This window comes from Schistocerca serialis, chromosome 6, assembly GCF_023864345.2.
Source record: "Schistocerca serialis cubense isolate TAMUIC-IGC-003099 chromosome 6, iqSchSeri2.2, whole genome shotgun sequence".
NCBI lineage: Eukaryota > Metazoa > Arthropoda > Insecta > Orthoptera > Acrididae > Schistocerca > Schistocerca serialis.
In genome coordinates this window covers 102,915,320-102,935,437 of record NC_064643.1, presented here as the reverse complement: position 1 = coordinate 102,935,437, position 20,118 = coordinate 102,915,320, and the positions used below count along the sequence as shown (strand labels likewise).

At 44.6% G+C, this 20,118-nt stretch overlaps 1 protein-coding gene across 1 annotated transcript in view; it reads right to left on the bottom strand.

Moving 5' to 3' along the window:
- Window positions 1-20,118, bottom strand: part of LOC126484399 (growth arrest-specific protein 1-like) — a 256,134-nt gene that overhangs the window by 15,021 nt on the left and 220,995 nt on the right. Inside the window, exons 4-5 of the mRNA XM_050107900.1 lie at window positions 13,794-14,033; window positions 5,768-6,024 (exon numbers count right to left, since the gene is read on the bottom strand). Of these exons, the coding sequence (XP_049963857.1) occupies window positions 5,773-6,024; window positions 13,794-14,033 (492 nt within the window). The 3' untranslated portion in view covers window positions 5,768-5,772. The remainder of the gene's footprint in view (window positions 1-5,767; window positions 6,025-13,793; window positions 14,034-20,118) is intronic.

The following is a 20,118-nucleotide window of genomic DNA, read 5'->3' as shown; positions in this document are numbered from 1 at the left end:
TAATCGAAACACGCAACTGTTCTCTGTGTCGAGGCAACCGTGATGCTGTGTCCGTAATGAAACGAGAAGCGACCTGCACGTGACGTAGGTAGCGTTTTCACCATTTCATTGGTTTACTTCGGAAAATGCGTTCATAGTACACTATCATCCGTACACCTGCTGGTGGGCTGCAATACTGAGTATATTCACCCTTCGCCTTTATGACGCCTTGAACTCTGCCGAGTACACTTTCGAAGACGCTTCTGAATGTCTGTGGAGGAATGGCACCCCATTCTTCCTCAAGAGCCGGAATCGGAGAAGGTACATCTACTTCTACATACATACTCCGCAAATCCACCATACGGTGCGCGGCGGAGGGTACCTCGTACCACAACTAGCATCTTCTCTCCCTGTTCCACTCGCAAACAGAACGAGTGAAAAATGACTGCCTATATGCCTCTGTACGAGCCCTAATCTCTCTTATCTTATCTTTGTGGTCTTCCCGCGAAATATAAGTTGGCGGCAGTAAAATTGTACTGCAGTCAGCCTCAAATGCTGGTTCTCTAAATTTCTCAGTAGCGATTCACGAAAAGAACGCCTCCTTTTCTCCAGGGACTCCCACCCGAGGCCGTGAAGCATTTTCGTAACACTCGCGTGATGATCAAACCTACCAGTAACAAATCTAGCAGCCCGCCTCTGAATTGCTTCTATGTCCTCCCTAAATCCGTCCTGATAGGGATCCCAAACGCTAGAGCAGTACTCAAGAATAGGTCGTATTAGCGTTTTATATGCGGTCTCCTTTACAGATGAACCACATCTTCCCAAAATCCTACCAATGAACCGAAAACGACTATCCGCCTTCCCGACAACTGCCATTACATGCTTGTCCCACTTCATGTCGCTGTGCAATGTTACCCACAAATATTTAATCGACGTGACTGTGTCAAGCGCTACACTACTAATGGAGTATTCAAACATTACGGGATTCCTTTACCTATTCATCTGCATTAATTTACATTTATCTATATTTAGAGTTAGCTGCCATTCTTTAGACCAATCACAAATCCTGTCCAAATCATCTTGTATCCTCCTACAGTCACTCAACGACGATACCTTCCCGTACACCACAGCATCATCAGCAAACAGCCGCACATTGCTACCCACCCTATCCAAAAGATCATTTATGTAGATAGAAAACCACAGCGGACCTACCACACTTCCCTGGGGCACTCCAGATGATACCCTCACCTCCGATGAACACTCACCATCGAGGACAACGTACTGGGTCCTATTACTTAAGAAGTCTTCGAGCCACTCACATATTAGGGAACCAATCCCATATGCTGTACCTTAGTTAGGAGTCTGCAGTGGGGCACAGAGTCAAACGCTTTCCGGAAGTCAAGGAATACGGCATCCGTCTGATACCCTTCATCCATGGTTCGCAAGATATCATGTGAAAAAGGGCGAGTTGCGTTTCGCAGGAGCGATGCTTTCTAAAGACGTGCTGATGCGTGGACAGCAACTTCTCTGTCTCAAGGAAATTCATTATATTCGAACTGAGAATATGTTCGAGAATCCTGCAACAAACCGATGTTAAGGATATCGGTCTGTAATTTTGAGGATCCGTCCTTCTACCCTTCTTATATACAGGCGTCACCTGCGCTTTTTTCCAGTCACTCGGGACTTTACGTTGGGTAGGGATGCTTGACGCTGGAGTCTGGGGCGAGGTCATCTTAATGGTGTTCCACGGGGTTCAGGCGAGTACTTTTCAAGAATGCTCGATGATCGCTGTCCGTCAGTACGTAAGGTCCGGCTGGTCTTGGTTTATCTCCGGTTGTTCCTTCGCGTTTCAGCTCGACACTCACATCACCAACAGTCGGCTCCTCAGGTTCAGAAGAGTTGAAATGTCCCTAATGGATTTGTTAGTCAGGCAACATTGAAAGATTAGTCACTGGGGCCCTCGTGAAAGACCTGTTCTGCTGTTACTGCATCCTTACTGACAGAGACTGCTTTCATAGTGGCGAGAGCGCCTCTGGTGACATCTATCGGTCAATTCCGCATTACATGGAGATGTCCAGATACACTTCATCAGATACGGTATCTGACATACTTGAGAGTCCTCTGCTGGTTAGGAAATACCCCACAAGGTGCATTTCACAAGCTCTGACGTCAGAAGCTCTCCACGTAGCCACAGAGCATAGAAGTAAGTAGAGGGGCTTTACTGAGGCGTAGGACCGTAGGGCGTACGCTCCGACCCCCAGCCTTTGGGGTGCGCTGCGCAGCACCAGTCTCGCGGTTTTTTTTTTGTCTGTGTCTACCTGTTTACTCACTGCCTCACCTCACCTTTTTGTCAGGTCTGCTTTAAATGTCTTAGTTTTCATTTTAGTTAGTTTTCAAGTTAGTTGGATAAATGATCGAATAAATTCAACAATAAACATAACGTTATGAACAAAATAATGCAGGTAACATTCCTTCCTGAGACCAGGTAGCACAGACTGAAGAAAATCTGGATTAATGCTAGTAAGATTCGCGCGTTGAAGGTTCAGCAGAAACATAATTATGTGTACAGATAGTTCACCCATCTGGGCATTCGAGAATTTCAACGATTTTTGCCTGTTACCCACATCGATACTGGAAAGATATCAAAATATGTGACGTAAATGGCTGTGTCGTTTGCCTGCGTCGACGTAGAAGCTTACTTTTTTTGGGACGTGAGGTGACCGTAGACTCCGGTACGTGACACACTTTCAACTTGATACGTCTGCCCTTTTCTGAGAAAAAGGAGTGTTAATATTTAGAGAGATAGACTGATGGCCGACAAAATGATCGTATTACGTTTCTATTTTTTACCGACTGAGGTACGGAATGCTAAAACCATACAGTCAGCGTCATGAGCTGATTATTGCCAGTGTCTTTTCATTTCATTTCGTTTTTCTTTCTTTTCAGCTTCGATTTCTATCGGCAGCATTCGAAGAAGAGAAATACGAGGCAGCTCCACACTGCACACAGCAGGCGGCAATAGCCGCACGTATGGCGCGTAAGTGGCAGACCCGTCACGGACAATCTGCAATACGCCTCACGTATTTCTCAGCAACTGAAAAGATAAGGCTCTGCTTCCAAAGTTAAAAACAACTTCGGTACGTTTGCTATATTTCATACGCTGTAACATGCGGCATAAAACACACCAAACGTAAACTGTCCAGCGACTACATTTCAAAATACTTGAACAATGATAACAAAACCTCCGGCTGTATTTGAATCTACCTCGTTTATTCATCTTAACACATGCTACCATCTTCAGGGCCCAAGCGTAACCTGCCATCCACAACATTAGAATCGTATCAGCTGGACAAAATTACCTGGATTCCGTACCTTCTGTGGCAATAACAAGACCAGCGTGGAAGGAACGGAATGCAGTTAATATTGCCCCGCTGCATACGATTCTTTTAATTGCACATGAGAACGAATGTGGATGGCGACTTACGCCTGCGGCCTGAAGATGACACCATTTGGTATCGCACCTTATCGCATGTGTTAAAAAGAATAAATGATGCAGATTCAAATACAGCCGCTGGTTTCGTTATCGTTATTCAAATACTTCGTGTTCGGCTGCAGTCCCCACCTTCCTTGATGGATTACTAAACATATTTCAAAACATCATACTTTACATTGAAGTATCACAGTAGCTATGGGCAATGAAGAAAAGAAAACAAGTTCATTTTGAAGCTCCGATGTGTCGCTACAAGATGTGGAAAAATGATTTTTTTACCGTATAGTTTCCTCAGAATCGAATGAGAAGAGCTACATAGCGGAGAGCACGCACAAAGTTTGTATATATATGTATTTTATACGCTGTATATATATATATATATATATATATATATATATATATATATATATATATATATATATACACTCCTGGAAATTGAAATAAGAACACCGTGAATTCATTGTCCCAGGAAGGGGAAACTTTATTGACACATTCCTGCGGTCAGATACATCACATGATCACACTGACAGAACCACAGGCACATAGACACAAGCAACAGAGCATGCACAATGTCGGCGTTCGTGCTGGACGTGCAGACCGCGTGAGACGACGCTTCATCCAGTCCCAAACATGCTCAATGGGGGACACATCCGGAGATCTTGCTGGCCAGGGTACTTGACTTACACCTTCTAGAGCACGTTGGGTGGCACGGGATACATGCGGACGTGCATTGTCCTGTTGGAACAGCAAGTTCCCTTGCCGGTCTAGGAATGGTAGAACGATGGGTTCGATGACGGTTTGGATGTACCGTGCACTATTCAGTGTCCCCTCGACGATCACCAGTGGTGTACGGCCAGTGTAGGAGATCGCTCCCCACACCATGATTCCGGGTGTTGGCCCTGTGTGCCTCGGTCGTATGCAGTCCTGATTGTGGCGCTCACCTGCACGGCGCCAAACACGCATACGACCATCATTGGCACCAAGGCAGAAGTGACTCTCATCGCTGAAGACGACACGTCTCCATTCGTCCCTCCATTCACGCCTATCGCGACACCACTGGAGGCGGGCTGCACGATGTTGGGGCGTGAGCGGAAGACGGCCTAACGGTGTGCGGGACCGTAGCCCAGCTTCATGGAGACGGTTGCGAATGGTCCTCGCCGATACCCCAGGAGCAACAGTGTCCCTAATTTGCTGGGAAGTGGCGGTGCGGTCCCCTACGGCACTGCGTAGGATCCTACGGTCTAGGCGTGCATCCGTGCGTCGCTGCGGTCCGGTCCCAGGTCGACGGGCACGTGGACCTTCCGCCGACCACTGGCGACAACATCGATGTACTGAGGAGACCTCACGCCCCACGTGTTGAGCAATTCGGCGGTACGTCCACCCGGCCTCCCGCATGCCCACTATACGCCCTCGCTCAAAGTCCGTCAACTGCACATACGGTTGACGTCCACGCTGTCGCGGCATGCTACCAGTGTTAAAGACTGCGATGGAGCTCCGTATGCCACGGCAAACTGGCTGACACTGACGGCGGCGGTGCACAAATGCTGCGCAGCTAGCGTCATTCGACGGCCAACACCGCGGTTCCTGGTGTGTCCGCTGTGCCGTGCGTGTGATCATTGCTTGTACAGCCCTCTCGCAGTGTCCGGAGCGAGTATGGTGGGTCTGACACACCGGTGTCAATGTGTTCTATTTTCCATTTCCAGGAGTATATATATATATATATATATATATATATATATATATATATATAGAGAGAGAGAGAGAGAGAGAGAGAGAGAGAGAGAGAAAATAAATTCTTCCAATCCATATGTGGCATACAGGAAACGAATGTGTAACAGTATTGGTTAAAAACAGTCTTGGTTGCTATTTTGGTTTTTTTACTTTTCAACGACGCGTTTCGCCTTATTTAGGCATCTTCAGGTTATCTTTTCTAGATGGACGCGAGAGCAACCAAGTTCTGCATAACGCGTTCCCGTTGACAGGAGCGAGTAACAGTAAGATGGGGGCTCAGGAATAAGCATAAAGATAACCTGAAGATGCCTAAATAAGGCGAAGCGCGTCGTTGAAAAGTAAAAAAACTAAAATTGCCACCAAGACTGTTTTTAACCAATAATATATATATATATATATATATATATATATATATATATATATATATCAAGCTCCCCCCAGTGGGGAGCCTGACACCTCTCGTGCGCCCGAAGGTCACTCTATTTAGTTCTATGCTCTGTGCACGTAGCACGTCGATGTTGGGGCTCGCGACCCAAGGAGAGCGGCAGTGTGTGTGGCAGTGGGTACCTGTGTCAGGTGGCGAGGGGCAGCAGCCTCCAGCACAGCAGGGCCGCGAGCCAGGCGGCGGCGGGCAGCGGGGCGGCGCCGGGGGCGGCAGCGGCGGCGGCGGTGGGCGGCAGCAGCGGGGGCGGCTCGGCCGGCTCCCGCGGGGGCGGCTCCGCGCTGGCGGGGAAGCACAGGCGGTTCATGTTGACCCGCACGCGCTCGCAGTCGTAGCCCTCGCTACCGTCGCACCGGCAGTCCGACAGCTTGGCCGCCTTCTCCTGCAACGGCGCAAAAAAATTGGAAATTTGTGGTTAGTTCCTGTGGGACCAAACTGCTGAGGTCATCGCTCCCTAAGCTTACGCACTACGTAATCTAACTTAAACTAACTTACGCTAAGGACAACACACACACACCCAAGCCCGAGAGAGGACTCGAACCTCCGACGGGGGGAGCCGCGCGAACCGTGGCAAGGGGCCCCCAGACCTCGCGGCTACCCCACGCGGCAACAGCACAGCAGTGCTCGCCGTTCGCTCGTTCGGTCATACATCACGATCCCTAAATCCCAATATGTGGAACAGTGCGATCCCTGCAATTTGCTACAACTGAAGGATTTAATTATGAACGGGTTGCCTTAGTCCCGGATATGGTACACGTGATGAAACTTGTCGTCTCTCTTGTCCCCTGTACTGATGTCATTATCGAGTATACAGGCTGTGTTTTGCGGTATTACAGTGATGTCTCCTGGGGGGGGGGCGGTGAAATATTAATTTTTTATGTTGTGTGCTCTAATTACAGGAACAGACAAAATTTAGGTTATGTGAAACAGATTATAGTGGATACTAGCAACACCTCAACCGTCTCGAGTCTTCAAAGATCCGATCTCTCATATATAAAACAGATTCAGTAGACTAGTTACTTTACAAATTAGCTGATGTGTTAAATACTTGACGTTGAGCATGTGAAACATTTACGGTTCACGTCGCAAAGTTGTAATCATGTTAGCTTTATTAGTTTCTGGAATATTGAACCACAGACTTACAAAAAAGTCAAAACCTTATTTCACACATCTCAATGTTTATGGCTTCATATGTCCTGAAGTATGTATCACAAAACGATATAACCCTGCAAGTACATACAGTTGTTTATGTACAGTCTGTAAAATGTTTTATGAATAGAGTCAGTAATAAACATGCAATAATATAAAACGTCATGCCTGATGCTGAACTTTTAATATATGAAGAGCGATATTCTTTCCGTTTCATAATTTTGTGGTGGATGTCACGGGCAGAAACTTTTGAAAAGGTTTGAAATTTTCTGTAAAGTTCGTTAGAAGTCGCTAAGTGCTCTCAGTCTGAAATAGTGGAAAAATGTAGTATGGGTAATATGTGTACCGTGAGTTACACTGCCTGGAGATATACAGGGAATAATAGGTATAACTGCAGATATTTTTATTCGTGACCGTAGCGACCGCGCGGTTCCAGACTGTAGCGCCTAGAACCGCTCGGTCACCCCGGCCGACCATCAGGTAGTAAATTATATGATGTGTCTGTTGGAAGGCTATTTCACACAGAGAAAAAAAAACAACCAATACAATGATGTGCGTACATATCAAGGTACCACATATAAAAATATCTGCACTTATGGCCATTACAGCCCACATACACTGTTTCTATCGGTAATACTTATCTTATTGTGTTAAAGCTTAAAGAGAAAATTATCCCTCTTATTGAGTAGATCGTGACAGAATTATATATATATATATATATATATATATATATATATATATATATATACTCCGCTGTATCGGTCCCAAGCCCGGGGCCTCATTATGCAAGTGACGAGGAAGGAGGAGGGGGAGGAGTAACAACCTCGTTTAAAAAACCAGAGTTCACCTGGCCCGGGTGATAGTACTCTGTCAGGGCCCCTTTGCTAGGGTTACAGCGAAGACCTCAACGGTAGTGAAGGCGGAGAGAACGAATCTCGGTACGGTGGAACTAGCGGAAGAGGCACATAATACAATAAATCCACCTTGCGTCTGACTTGTAACAAGCGGCACTGTGGTCGGCGTCTGTTCACCAGAGGTGCGGCCGTAATACAAATTCTGGAACTAACCACTCCAGTCTTAACCACTGAGCTTTTCTGAGCTCAACCCTTTGATTCTAAGTACTATCATGGAGCGTTTTAGTAATTACAAAATTACCCCAGGTGGTAACAAATCCTCCGCCATCAGTGGCGCAACTAGTCTATCGGATTCTGGGGAGACTAGGCTGAAACGCTATATCCCAAACCAGAGGAAATCGAAGTCTTTTGACCGACTCATGCCCAAGGTCGAAACATTTTTTGTAACTATCAATATTAACTCTCTCTTGACACCAGGAAAACTCTATAAATTAGGAGACACACTAAAAGAACAACATATCAAAATTTTAGCCCTGCAAGAAACAAGGTTGCCTGATGAGAATACCATGGATTTTGGAAACTACCGATTGTTTAAAAGTAAAACAGACAAAAGAATTCTTAAAAACACTCCGCATCTGGGTGTTGCATTCGCAATTTCGCAAGACATTCTTGGCTCCGTAATCGAAGTAAATCCAGTAAACAACAGACTAATGACAATTTCCATGAAATGTGCAAATAAAATGTACTGTTTAATTAACGCACACATGCCTATCAACCAGGAGAATAAAACAAATCCAGAAAAAGTAAATAAGTCATGGGAAGTGTTAGAGAATACAGTCTCCAAAATTCTTCAAAATTATGTAAAGATTTTAATGGGTGATTTTAATGCACAGTTAGGGAAAGAGAGAAAATTTAGAAAAACGGTCGGTGAATTCCCTGCACATAAATGGACCAATCAAAATGGAAAGAAGCTGGTAGAATTTTGCAGAAATTTCAATCACAAAATTATGTCAAGTCATTTTAAGAAAAAACCTTCAAAACAAAAGACATGGCGATCACCTAACAAGGACATAGGTGAATTCCAAATTGACCATATTGCAATCTCGTATCCATGTCACAAAGAAATTTTAAATGTTCAAGTTCGTAAAGGCGCCAATATTGACTCAGACCATTACTTAACCTGTGTGAAACTAAAGCTAAAACCCCAAAATTTCAACAAAAGGACACCATTAATCCCCAAATTTGACACCAGTAAAATCCAACCATCATTATTAGCAGACGAATTTGACAAAACAAGTGCACAAAATTGGGAACAAGTCAAACACAAGATTATCAAAACAGCTCAAGATCAAATTCCTTTACGAAAACACAAGAAACATGCTTGGTGGAATGAAAACTGTGATCATGCAATCAAAGCCAGACAAGAGACATTTAAAGCATGGAATAGCAACAAGACAGAAGACACATATGATACATTCCTGACAACTAGAAAAGACACTTCAAAACTAATTAGACAAACAAAAAGACAATATGAGAATAGTCAACTCTTAGAAATTGAAGAAGATTTTCAGAAATACAATACCAGAAATTTTTATAAAACTTTTAAAACCAAAATAAAGGGGTACCAACCCCAGAATCTTTGCTTCAAGAAGGAAAATGGACAGTTGGCTCTTAACAACCAAGAAAATTGCAAAGAACTTTCTAAATATTTTAAGAATCTTCTAAATTGCCCCGAGCCCACAGAAAGATTTCCACCAAAAATTCCCCAACAATGCAATCCAGTTTCACTTGCACCAAATGAAGAGGAAATCATTAAAGAAATTCATAGGTTGAAAAACAACAAAGCATCTGGTGAAGATGGAATTGTTGCAGAACTTTTAAAGGCAGCTGGTCCAAAAACCGTTAAAGAAATTACTTCAATCATGCAAAACATTTGGCAAACTGAAAGAATTCCTGATGAATGGAAAACCGCCTTGATTCACCCACTTCATAAGAAGGGAGACAAAACTGATGTTAATAATTACAGAGGAATTTCTCTTCTTCCAGTCACATACAAAATCCTCTCTCAATGTCTTCTGAACCGAGCACAACAACAACTTGAATGGAAAATTGGCGAATATCAAGCAGGTTTCAGGCCAAATAGATCTTGCCCAGAACAGATTTTAGTCCTCAAACTAATTCTCAGACATCAAAAAATTTACAATAAAAAACTAGTTTGTACCTTTGTAGATTTTAGAAAGGCTTATGACTCAGTGGATCGTGAATCTCTTTTCCAAATTGTGAAAGAACAAGGCCTGGATCCTAAAACCACGGCAATTATCAGAGACACGCTAACTGGTACAAAATCAAAAGTAAAGTTCAGAGGAGAAATTTCAGAATCCTTTGAAATAAAAACAGGCGTGAGGCAAGGTGATGGACTCACTCCGTTGCTATTTAACTGCGTTCTAGAAAAAGTAATACAAGAGTGGCGCGAACGAAAATTGGAGTTCAAAATTGACCAACCAGTGAAATTAGGACGAACAAATTTTCGAATAGACTGTTTGGCCTTTGCAAACGACTTGGTTATTCTAACGCAGGACATCCAAATTGCTCAGAAACAAATAGAAATTCTTAAAGAAACAGCAGAAAGAGTAGGTCTCCAAATCTCATTTGAAAAAAACACAGTATATGACTAGCAACAAACTGGCACCCAAACTTTTGGAAACTAAGTATGGAAAAATCAAAAGAGTTTCGCAATTCAAATATTTAGGTGAGACAATCTCAGAGACTGGTCTAGAAAAAATTGGAAATGAAATTCGTTGTCAAAAGATGGAGACAGCTTTTAGACTTACAAAAAATGTCTCTCGAGGTACTCTAAATTGAGACATTACAACACGGTCATAAAACCAGAGTGCCTTTATGGGGCTGAAACGCTAATTTTAAACAGAAAAAAGGACATTCAAGAAATCCAAAAAAGAGAAAGAAAAGTAATCAGAAAAATTCTAGGTCCAAAATATACTGAAGAAGGAACATACAGGCTAAGAGCAAATAGTGAAATTCAACAATACACCAGCATATATTCGGATACGAAAAAACGCAGATTAAAATTTTATGGGCATATTAAAAGAATGGATGCTACCAGACTAACTAAACAAGTAGTGGAATTCTACGAAAATCGAAATAAAGCTAAATTTGAGACAATAAAATGGATTGCTGCTATAAAAGAGGACATGAAAGAGGCAGATATAAAACAAGATGAAATTCAAGACAGAAAATTATTTAGGCAAAAAATTCATGACTGGGTAGTTGGTCAAGCTGAAAAACCAAAGAAAACTGGAACCACATGGTCTGATGAAAGGAAAAGAGCTCATTCCGAGAGAATGAAAACAATTTGGGCAGAGAGAAAGTCTAAAAGAAAATAACTGAATGCCCCGTGATTGTACTTCGCGTGGTCCAGTAGGGCCCAAACGTGAATAATAAGAATATATATATATATATATATATATATATATATATATATATATATATATATATATTAGTCAAATAACACATGAAATACTGAAAATATAATTTTTGTGGCCCCTGGAAGCTTCTAGACAGCCAATATGCAGCTTGATCTTGTGATTGTTTTCGCCGTTTAGTAATATAGATAGAGAGCGTTGGAGATGTAAAGGTGAGAGCAGGTGGACAGATAGAGGGTACTGGAGATGTAAGGATGGAAGCAGGTTGATAGATAGGGAGTACTTCACATGTAGAGGTGGAAGGAGGTGGATGGATAGAGGGTACTGGACATGTATAGGTGGAAGCAGGTGTATGGGCAAGGGCTACTGGAGATGTAGATGGTATGTATATTGAAGATGGAGGTGGGTGGGAAGGAAAAGAAAGGAAAGAAACCATTAATGTCAGCTGTGTCAGGACTTTATGTGGGGTCAACAACAATGAGAGAAAATATGTGACGAAACAGGTTTCGAAAGTGTAATCTCCTCCTTACTAGTCAATTGCGTTAGCCACTTCGCCACCTTGGCACAGTGTTTATCGCAATTGCGAAGACCACATTGCTGACGCACATTCCCACCTAGTGCTACTTATCCACAGTCCCCATCGATGTTCTCCTTACTCGCTACTTAGAGATTCCCACAGAAGGGCGGACACAGTTGTGCATGTGCACTGAAGATGGTGCAGTCATTGCTCATACGGCAAGTCAATTATGTGAAAGTGTAGAGCTGTTCTTTGGGATATGTGTCTGGCTACCTAGTACGCAGGAGATCCAAGGTTCGAATCCTGGTCTGGCACACATTTTCACTCGTCGCCGCTGATTCCCTATGAAGTCCCAAAGGAGCTGATTTCAGTGGTTCCTTCCCCTTGCTTTCCTTTCTCCCACCTGAACAACAGCTGTGGATTCCACATGGTGTGTGTTCTTATGGACATGTCTGAAAGAACAGCCTCCCCACATTCGTATAGGTGTTGAGGTGGAAGTAGGTGTACAGAGAGGGGGTACTGAAGATGCAGAGGTGGAAGCACGTGGAAAGATAGGGAGTATTGGAGATGTAGACATGGAAGCAGGTGTATCCTTAGGAGGTATTAGAGACGGAAAGAGATGGACAGCTAGGATGTATTGGAGATGTAGAGATGCAAGTAGGTGGATAGATAGGGGTACCAGAGATATGGAGATGGAAGCACGTGGATAGACAAGCAGCTGTAGAGACTGAGACAGAGTGATAGTTAGGCTGTTCTGGAGGTGCAGAGCTGCAAGCAGTTGGATAGATACAGGGCTATTACAAATGATTGAAGCGATTTCATAAATTCACTGTAGCTCCATTCATTGACATATGGTCACGACACGCTACAGATACGTAGAAAAACTCATAAAGTTTTGTTCGGCTGAAGCCGCACTTCAGGTTTCTGCCGCCAGAGCGCTCGAGAGCGCAGTGAGACAAAATGGCGACAGGAGCCGAGAAAGCGTATGTCGTGCTTGAAATGCGCTCACATCAGTCAGTCATAACAGTGCAACGACACTTCAGGACGAAGTTCAACAAAGATCCACCAACTGCTAACTCCATTCGGCGATGGTATGCGCAGTTTAAAGCCTCTGGATGCCTCTCAATGGGGAAATCAACGGGTCGGCCTGCAGTGAGCGAAGAAACGGTTGAACGCGTGCGGGTAAGTTTCACGCGTAGCCCGCGGAAGTCGCCGAATAAAGCAAGCAGGGAGCTAAACGTACCACAGCCGTTTACAATTGATACAGGCCCTGACACCTGATGACAAAGTCAAACGCTTTGAATTTTCGGCGCGGTTGCAACAGCTCACGGAACAGGATGCGTTCAGTGCGAAACTTGTTTTCAGTGATGAAGCAACATTTTTTCTTAATGGTGAAGTGAACAGACACAATGTGCGAATCTGGGCGGTAGAGAATCCTCACGCAATCGTGCAGCAAATTCGCAATTCACCAAAAGTTTACGTGTTTTGTGCAATCTCACGGTTTAAAGTTTACGGCCCCTTTTTCTTCTGCGAAAAAAACGTTACAGGACACGTGTATCTGGACATGCTGGAAAATTGGCTCATGCCACAACTGGAGACCGACAGCGCCGACTTCATCTTTCAACAGGATGGTGCTCCACCGCACTTCCATCATGATGTTCGGCATTTCTTAAACAGGAGATTGGAAAACCGATGGATCGGTCGTGGTGGAGATCATGATCAGCAATTCATGTCATGGCCTCCACGCTCTCCCGACTTAACCCCATGCGATTTCTTTCTGTGTGGTTATGTGAAAGATTCAGTGTTTAAACCTCCTCTACCAAGAAACGTGCCAGAACTGCGAGTTCGCATCAACGATGCTTTCGAATTCATTGATGGGGACATGCTGCGCCGAGTGTGGGAGGAACTTGATTATCTGCTTGATGTCTGCCGAATCACTAAAGGGGCACATATCGAACATTTGTGAATGCCTAAAAAAACTTTTTGAGTTTTTGTATGTGTGTGCAAAGCATTGTGAAAATATCTCAAATAAGAAAGTTATTGTAGAGCTGTGAAATCGCTTCAATCATTTGTAATAACCCTGTAGATGCTATTGAAGGTGTAGAGATGGAAGCAGGAAGATAGGGGGTATTTAAGAGATGGAAGCAGGTGGAAGAGGAGCATGGGGCAGGTACGAGCGGCGCTGTCTCACCTGCCGGCGCAGGATGGAGATGGAGTTGTTGCAGCGGTGCGAGCAGCGGCGGCCGGCGAACATGGCGCGGCAGTTGCGGTGGTAGAAGTCGAGCGCCGTGTAGCACAGCTGGTCGGCGTCGCAGACGGCCTGCGCGGCGCGGCAGCTGAGGCGCGAGGTGCGCGTCATGTTCTCCACCCAGGGCCGGCACACCTCCACGCGCCGCTTCGTCTCCGAGCACTCCTCGTCGCTGCACCGGCACTGCCCACACACACAACACAACACAACCGTTCACTCTGGCGTCCCAGAACGGACCACGGGGGTTAAGGCGTCGTCTGTCTAGGCTCAGGGACGGCAGCAGCACACCTGTATGCCGGAAACATCGGTTTGTGTACAATTAACGTCTGGCTCTGTGCAGTTATCTTAAAAGGACTATTGTATACTTCAATAGTCTTCGAATGAAACAACAAGTTTACGGTTACCAGCTACCGTATACTCATTATCAAGACCAGTTTCGCAAGTTTAAACCTCCATCACTAGATCGATTGTCCGCACCCAGTAGCTGAGTGGTCAGCGCAGCAGAATGTCAATAATAAGGGCCCGGGTTCGATTCCCGGCTGGGTCGGAGACTTTCTCCGCTCAGGGACTGGGTGTTGTGTTGTCCTAATCATCATCACCTCATCCCCATCGACGCGCAAGTCGCCGAACTAGCGACAGATCGAAAGACTTGCACCCGGCGGGAAGCCCAAGTCACACGGCAATATAATATTAGATGAATTAATGTGCATTAGAATGACGTATATGTGTCCTGTTACAACTTCGGTGTACCTGTGTCCCTCTCTAGTATAAGAGCAAGACACTACTTCTGCACATGTTTCAGAATATTGTGGAGGCCCAATAATCACAGGCTCTAAAATGTAAATGGGCTGGGCATATCTCACGAAGAAATGACGAAAGATCAACAGTGGCAGTATTGGAGTGGAGTCTCAGAGAAAGTCGTAGACCACAAGAGAGGCCACCCAAATATTGGGATAAGTAACTGAAAGAAAGTCGCAGCTTTATACTAGCAGAGGACAGCAGGAGCCAGAGTGAAATGGAAAAAAGCGAATGAAATTCTGTTTTTTAGCTTAAGAATAAATAGGCTGTGCTTTGCATAGGTTGAGTTAGCTGAAACATAAATAAATAAATAAAGACATTCAAAATCTGACAGGGAGAAGAAACAGTCGATGTGTGGGTCCATGCGCTGGGTTTTGTGGGGTAGGCAAGTCAATCGATCATTCAGAAAATATCCTGGAAACATCAAAATAACTAACAGCTGCTTGGGCAGCTGTACCTGTACACGCCATCCAAGCTCTGTTTGACTCAATGCCCAGGCGTATCAAGGCCGTTATTAAGGCCAGAGGTGGTTCTTACGGGTACTGATTTCTCACGATCTATGCACCCAAATTGCGTGAAAATGTAATCACATGTCAGTTGTAGTATAATATATTTGTCCAATAAATACCCGTTTATCACCTGCATTTCTTCTTGGTGTAGCAATTTTAATGGCCAGTAGTGTAAATAAATTCGTCTGAAATAGTGACGGTTGTTGGCTCTCGTAAGACATGCAGTGTCACGTGCTGTCTTTCTCGTGGGCCGCGGGGGCTTGATTCATTACCCCACACTACTATCCATCGTAGTACCCCTTACTAAATTTTGCAGTGGAGTTCTTAGCAACTTGAGCAAGTTCAAACCAGCGCTGAAGAGCGCGATTCGATCTAACTGCCGTGCGAAGAGTGCGGCAACAGCGCCATCTCACAAGGGAACCTCCCCATCACACCCCCCTCAGATTTAGTTATAACTTGGCATAGTCGATAGTCCTTGAAAAACTGAACACAGATGAATAGAGAAAAGAGGAAGAAGTTGTATGGAACTATGAAAAATAAGCAAAATATACAAACTGAGTACTGCATGCGCAATGTAGGCAACATCTAGGAGAGGACGTACTCAGGAGCGCCGTGGTGCCGTGGTTAGCGTGAGCGGCTGCGGGTCGAGAGGTCATTGGTTCAAGTCTTCCCTCGAGTGAAAAGTTTACTTTCTTTATTTTCGCGAAGTTATGATCTGTCCGTTCTTTTATTGACGTCTCTGTTCACTGTAATGAGTTTAGTGTCTGTGTTTTGCGACCGCACCGCAAAACTGTGCGATTAGTAGACGAAAGGACGCGCCTCTCCAATGGGAACCGCAAACATTTGATCGCAAGGTCATAGGTCAACCGATTCCTCCACAGGAAAACACGTCTGATATATTCTATACGACACTGGTGACGGCTTGTGCGTCACATGACAGGAATATGTTGTCGACCCACGTAACTTGTACACTTGGCGAATGGGTAAAAAGATTCTTCTACCTTTCCCGATTTAGGTTTTCTTGTGGATGTGATAATCACTCCCAAAAAAGTGATGAAAACATAAGAGTTTGTCACATAAACTGCAACAAGTGAATGCAACATTTTCACAGTCGCACAGTTTTCCCTGTGCTCTGCCAAAACATATGTTTTTAACGTTTTCAAATTTTTCCGTGTGTAGACCGTCAAATCCTGCATATTTCCAAGCAAATCTCAACATGTCCTGGAATTTTGGAGAGCGAAGTTAATTATATAAAAAATTAAACTTTTCACTCCAGGGAAGGCTTGAACCAAGGATTTCTCGTTCCACAACTGCTCACGCTAACCACGGGACCATGGCTCCCATCAGCTCAGGCAGTCCTAGCTGTTGTATATCTTGCACATGGACTACTCAGTTTGTATATTTTGCTTCTTTCTTTTCATAGTTCCACACAACTTCTTCCTGTTTTCTCGATTGATCTGTGTTCAGTTTTTCAAGGCCTATCCACTGTGCCAACTTATAACTAAATCTGAGGGGGCTGCGATGGGGAGGTTCCCTTGTCAGTAAGTTTATAGCATACCTAAGTGCGTGGCGCTTCAGTCTGGAACCGCGTGGCCTCTACGGTCGCAGGTTCGAATCCTGCCTCGGGCATGGATGTGTGTGATGTCCTTAGGTTAGTTAGGTTTAAGTAGTTCTAAGTTCTAGGGGACTGATGACCACAGATGTTAAGTTCCATAGTGCTCAGAGCCATTTCAACCATTTGAACTTAGTGCGTGATTAAATTGTAAAGCTGACTTTTGCATTCGTACAGAACAATCTAATAACCTTTGTAACGGATTCTGTGTAGCTACTGTTGGTTCCTACAGGAAACAGTAAGTTTTCAGGCAGCTGGCAATTACCTCTTAATATTATGTACGAAGATATCAGGTAAGTAGCAAGATAGTCGTGTAATTTCTTAAAGTATTAGCTGTCCTACCTGGCTCGAAATTAGCAGATGACATCTCTTTCTACAAAGGAATATCTACATTTCGCTGCCGGTAGACACACCTGAAGTAATTAGCACGATTACATCGTCTCTGCATACGAGAGGAAACGACAGCCATTGCTAGCCCACAGTACCCATCCCTTTCCGTTAAACGCTGCTGAGCAGCTGCCTCTAATGATATTAACTCTCCTGCGACGACCGTAAGCGAAACGGTTTCCGGTTACCGACAGGCTTCCTCTTGTCCTCACGAGCCGATCCTCCGCTCGTAGGAACCAGTCCCGAGCGGCCTTCTCATAACCTCTGCTTAATTAGCTGTCATCATTTGCGCACAAAATAAACCGCCGCTGATGGGAGTTTAATTTAACAGCCGTGTTCTCATCGAATACTAACTTCGGCCTAACATTCGTTATAAAGATTACCTGTTGCGTCGGCTGCGAGATGCAGGCAGAGGTCAACACATCCTCCAGCGTACAAGACGTGCTAGCCGCCTCCACAGCCGTGCTGCGGGCGCGCGTGTCGCTGCCACACAGGGGACCGAACCTCGATCCCTGGTATCAGCGACGGTGTTGCAGGTAGTGTGACGACTGGTATGGGGGGCACCCAGCCTCTTGCGAACAACTGGGGTCCTACATAGGGAGGCAGGAGCAGCTCCTGTGTCGCAAGACTGCGTTAACGACCGGAAAAGTTATGTGCTGAATGTAAACCTAAACAGTGCTGTGGCGCAACTATATCTAATGCAGAAGAGGAGGCGGTGCACGGCCAGCATGCCAAGGTCCTACGTGGACTGTATCGCCAACAGAATTGGCCTCGTGAGGCGAGTTGTTACAATGTGCATGCCACACACCGGCTGCTTAGCTGTTCAAACAAACAGAAAACCATGAAACGCCCATGAACAAGCATGTATAATGGAACAACGACAACGAAAATTTGTGCCGGACAAGGATTTCCCACTTATCGCAAGCGGTCGCCTTAACATTAGGCTAACTGAGCACAACTTAGGGCTAGACCTAAACTCCATACGTCGTCAACCGAGTGTCTACAGCCTGGTTTCTACATCCATTATGTATTTTCCCGTACAGGGCGGACATGCATGCATGTCCGAAGGAACAGTGCTTCGTATTTCTGAACAACTCAGGCACTTCAGTATCGTATGTATCCGCTGACACCGAGCAAGCGTCCTTCAGTTAATATTTCCCTGTCCGACACAACTTGTCATTTTCGTCTTTCGATAATACAGCTGACGGCTGTCCGTGTTCACAACTGAGAATATATTTAATGTATTTCATAACGGCCGTAGTCACCGAATGCACTTCTAAACAACACAGGCACTGCACTACCGTAAACAGAAAAGTTTCTAGAAACGAGACACACTCAACCAGCACCTATGCGATCAATACTAAAGAATGATAAATAGACTTCATTTCTCATGTTGAGAACCCAGAAGGAGCGATCCGTTTTACTCGATAAAAACTTTCTAAAGCTAATATTGCAACACAATTTCTTTGTTGATAGACAGCTGGTTTCGACGGACTTGGCTGTCATCTTAGTCTTATAAGGCACCTTATACGCCGTCTAAGATAGATCTCCTGATTACAACAAGTCCAGCTAAAGTAAACAGATGAACTACTGTGCATTTAACTGTGTACTGAGTTTTTGTTATGTAACAACCATCTGTTAAACGTTGTATACGAGGGTTGGAACTTAATTACTAGCAACTTATTTATTCACAACCGATACAAAAGAGTTACATGTTTGCATCCCTTGCTGTCCTTCAAAGCTGTCACCAGCGTTGTGTAGAACTCGTTGCCAGCGGTGTGGAAGGCGTAGTATACCGTTATCAGAGCCTGTTCTGTTTATGGTGCGAATAGAGCCGTCTTAAGTTATGGTGATTCTCCTGTACCACTGTGATGGTGTTATCCTAACGCATTACGTTCCTCCACGGCAGATCATCAATGCACAGTATTACTGTTCATTTTTGGAGTATCACCTGCGACCAGCTTTGCGAAAGAAGCTGCGACACTTTCTGCGCAATCATTTTGCATTACAATGCGCGGGGGTATACAGCGCAAGCTGTGGCTGCTCTGTTCGCTCGATGGGACTGGGAAGTACTGTACCATCCACCATACTCCCCGGACTTAAGTCCTTGTGAACTGATTTGATTCCGCCGGCCGTTGTGGCCGAACGGTTCTACGCGCTTCAGTCTGGAACCGCGACTGCTACGGTTGCAGGTTCGAATCCTGTCTCGGGCATGGATGTGTGTGATGTCCTTAGGTTAGTTAGGTTTAAGTAGTTTTCAGTTCTAGGGGACTGATGATCTCAGATGTTAAGTCCCATAGTGCTCAGAGCCATCTGAACCATTTGATTTGATTCCGAAGTTGAAGGAACCACTTCGTGGCCATCGGTTCAGAACTGTTCCAGAGATTAGACAGGCAGTCCTTGGACCGTTATCGGAATAATAGGCGTAATGATTTCTTTTTGGTGCACTCTCATTTCGAAAAAAATTTGGTCAGTTTATTTCAAATGGTAAGAGAATAAGATAGGGAGCTCTATTCGAGAAACTACATGTTTACTAATCTCTTTTTTTTTATTTCAGGCAGTGGGTGAAAATAGTACTTAGTTCTGTGGGCTATGTTTAGTGCCAAACGGAATGGCTAACAAGGGAACCTCCCCATCGCACCCCCCTCAGATTTAGTTATAAGTTGGCACAGTGGATAGGCCTTGAAGAACTGAACACAGATCAATCGAGAAAACAGGAAGAAGTTGTGTGGAACTATGAAAAAATCAGTAAAACATACATAGTGAGTAGTCCATGGCAAGATAGGCGCCTTCAACGACAGCATGAGCTCAGGAGCGCCGTGGTCCCGTGGTTAGCGTGAGCAGCTGCGGAGCGATAGGTACTAGGTTCAAGTCTTCCCTCGAGTGAAAAATTTAATTTTTTGTTTTCAGACAATTATTATCTGACAAACTCTTATGTTCTCATCACTTTTTGGGAGTGATT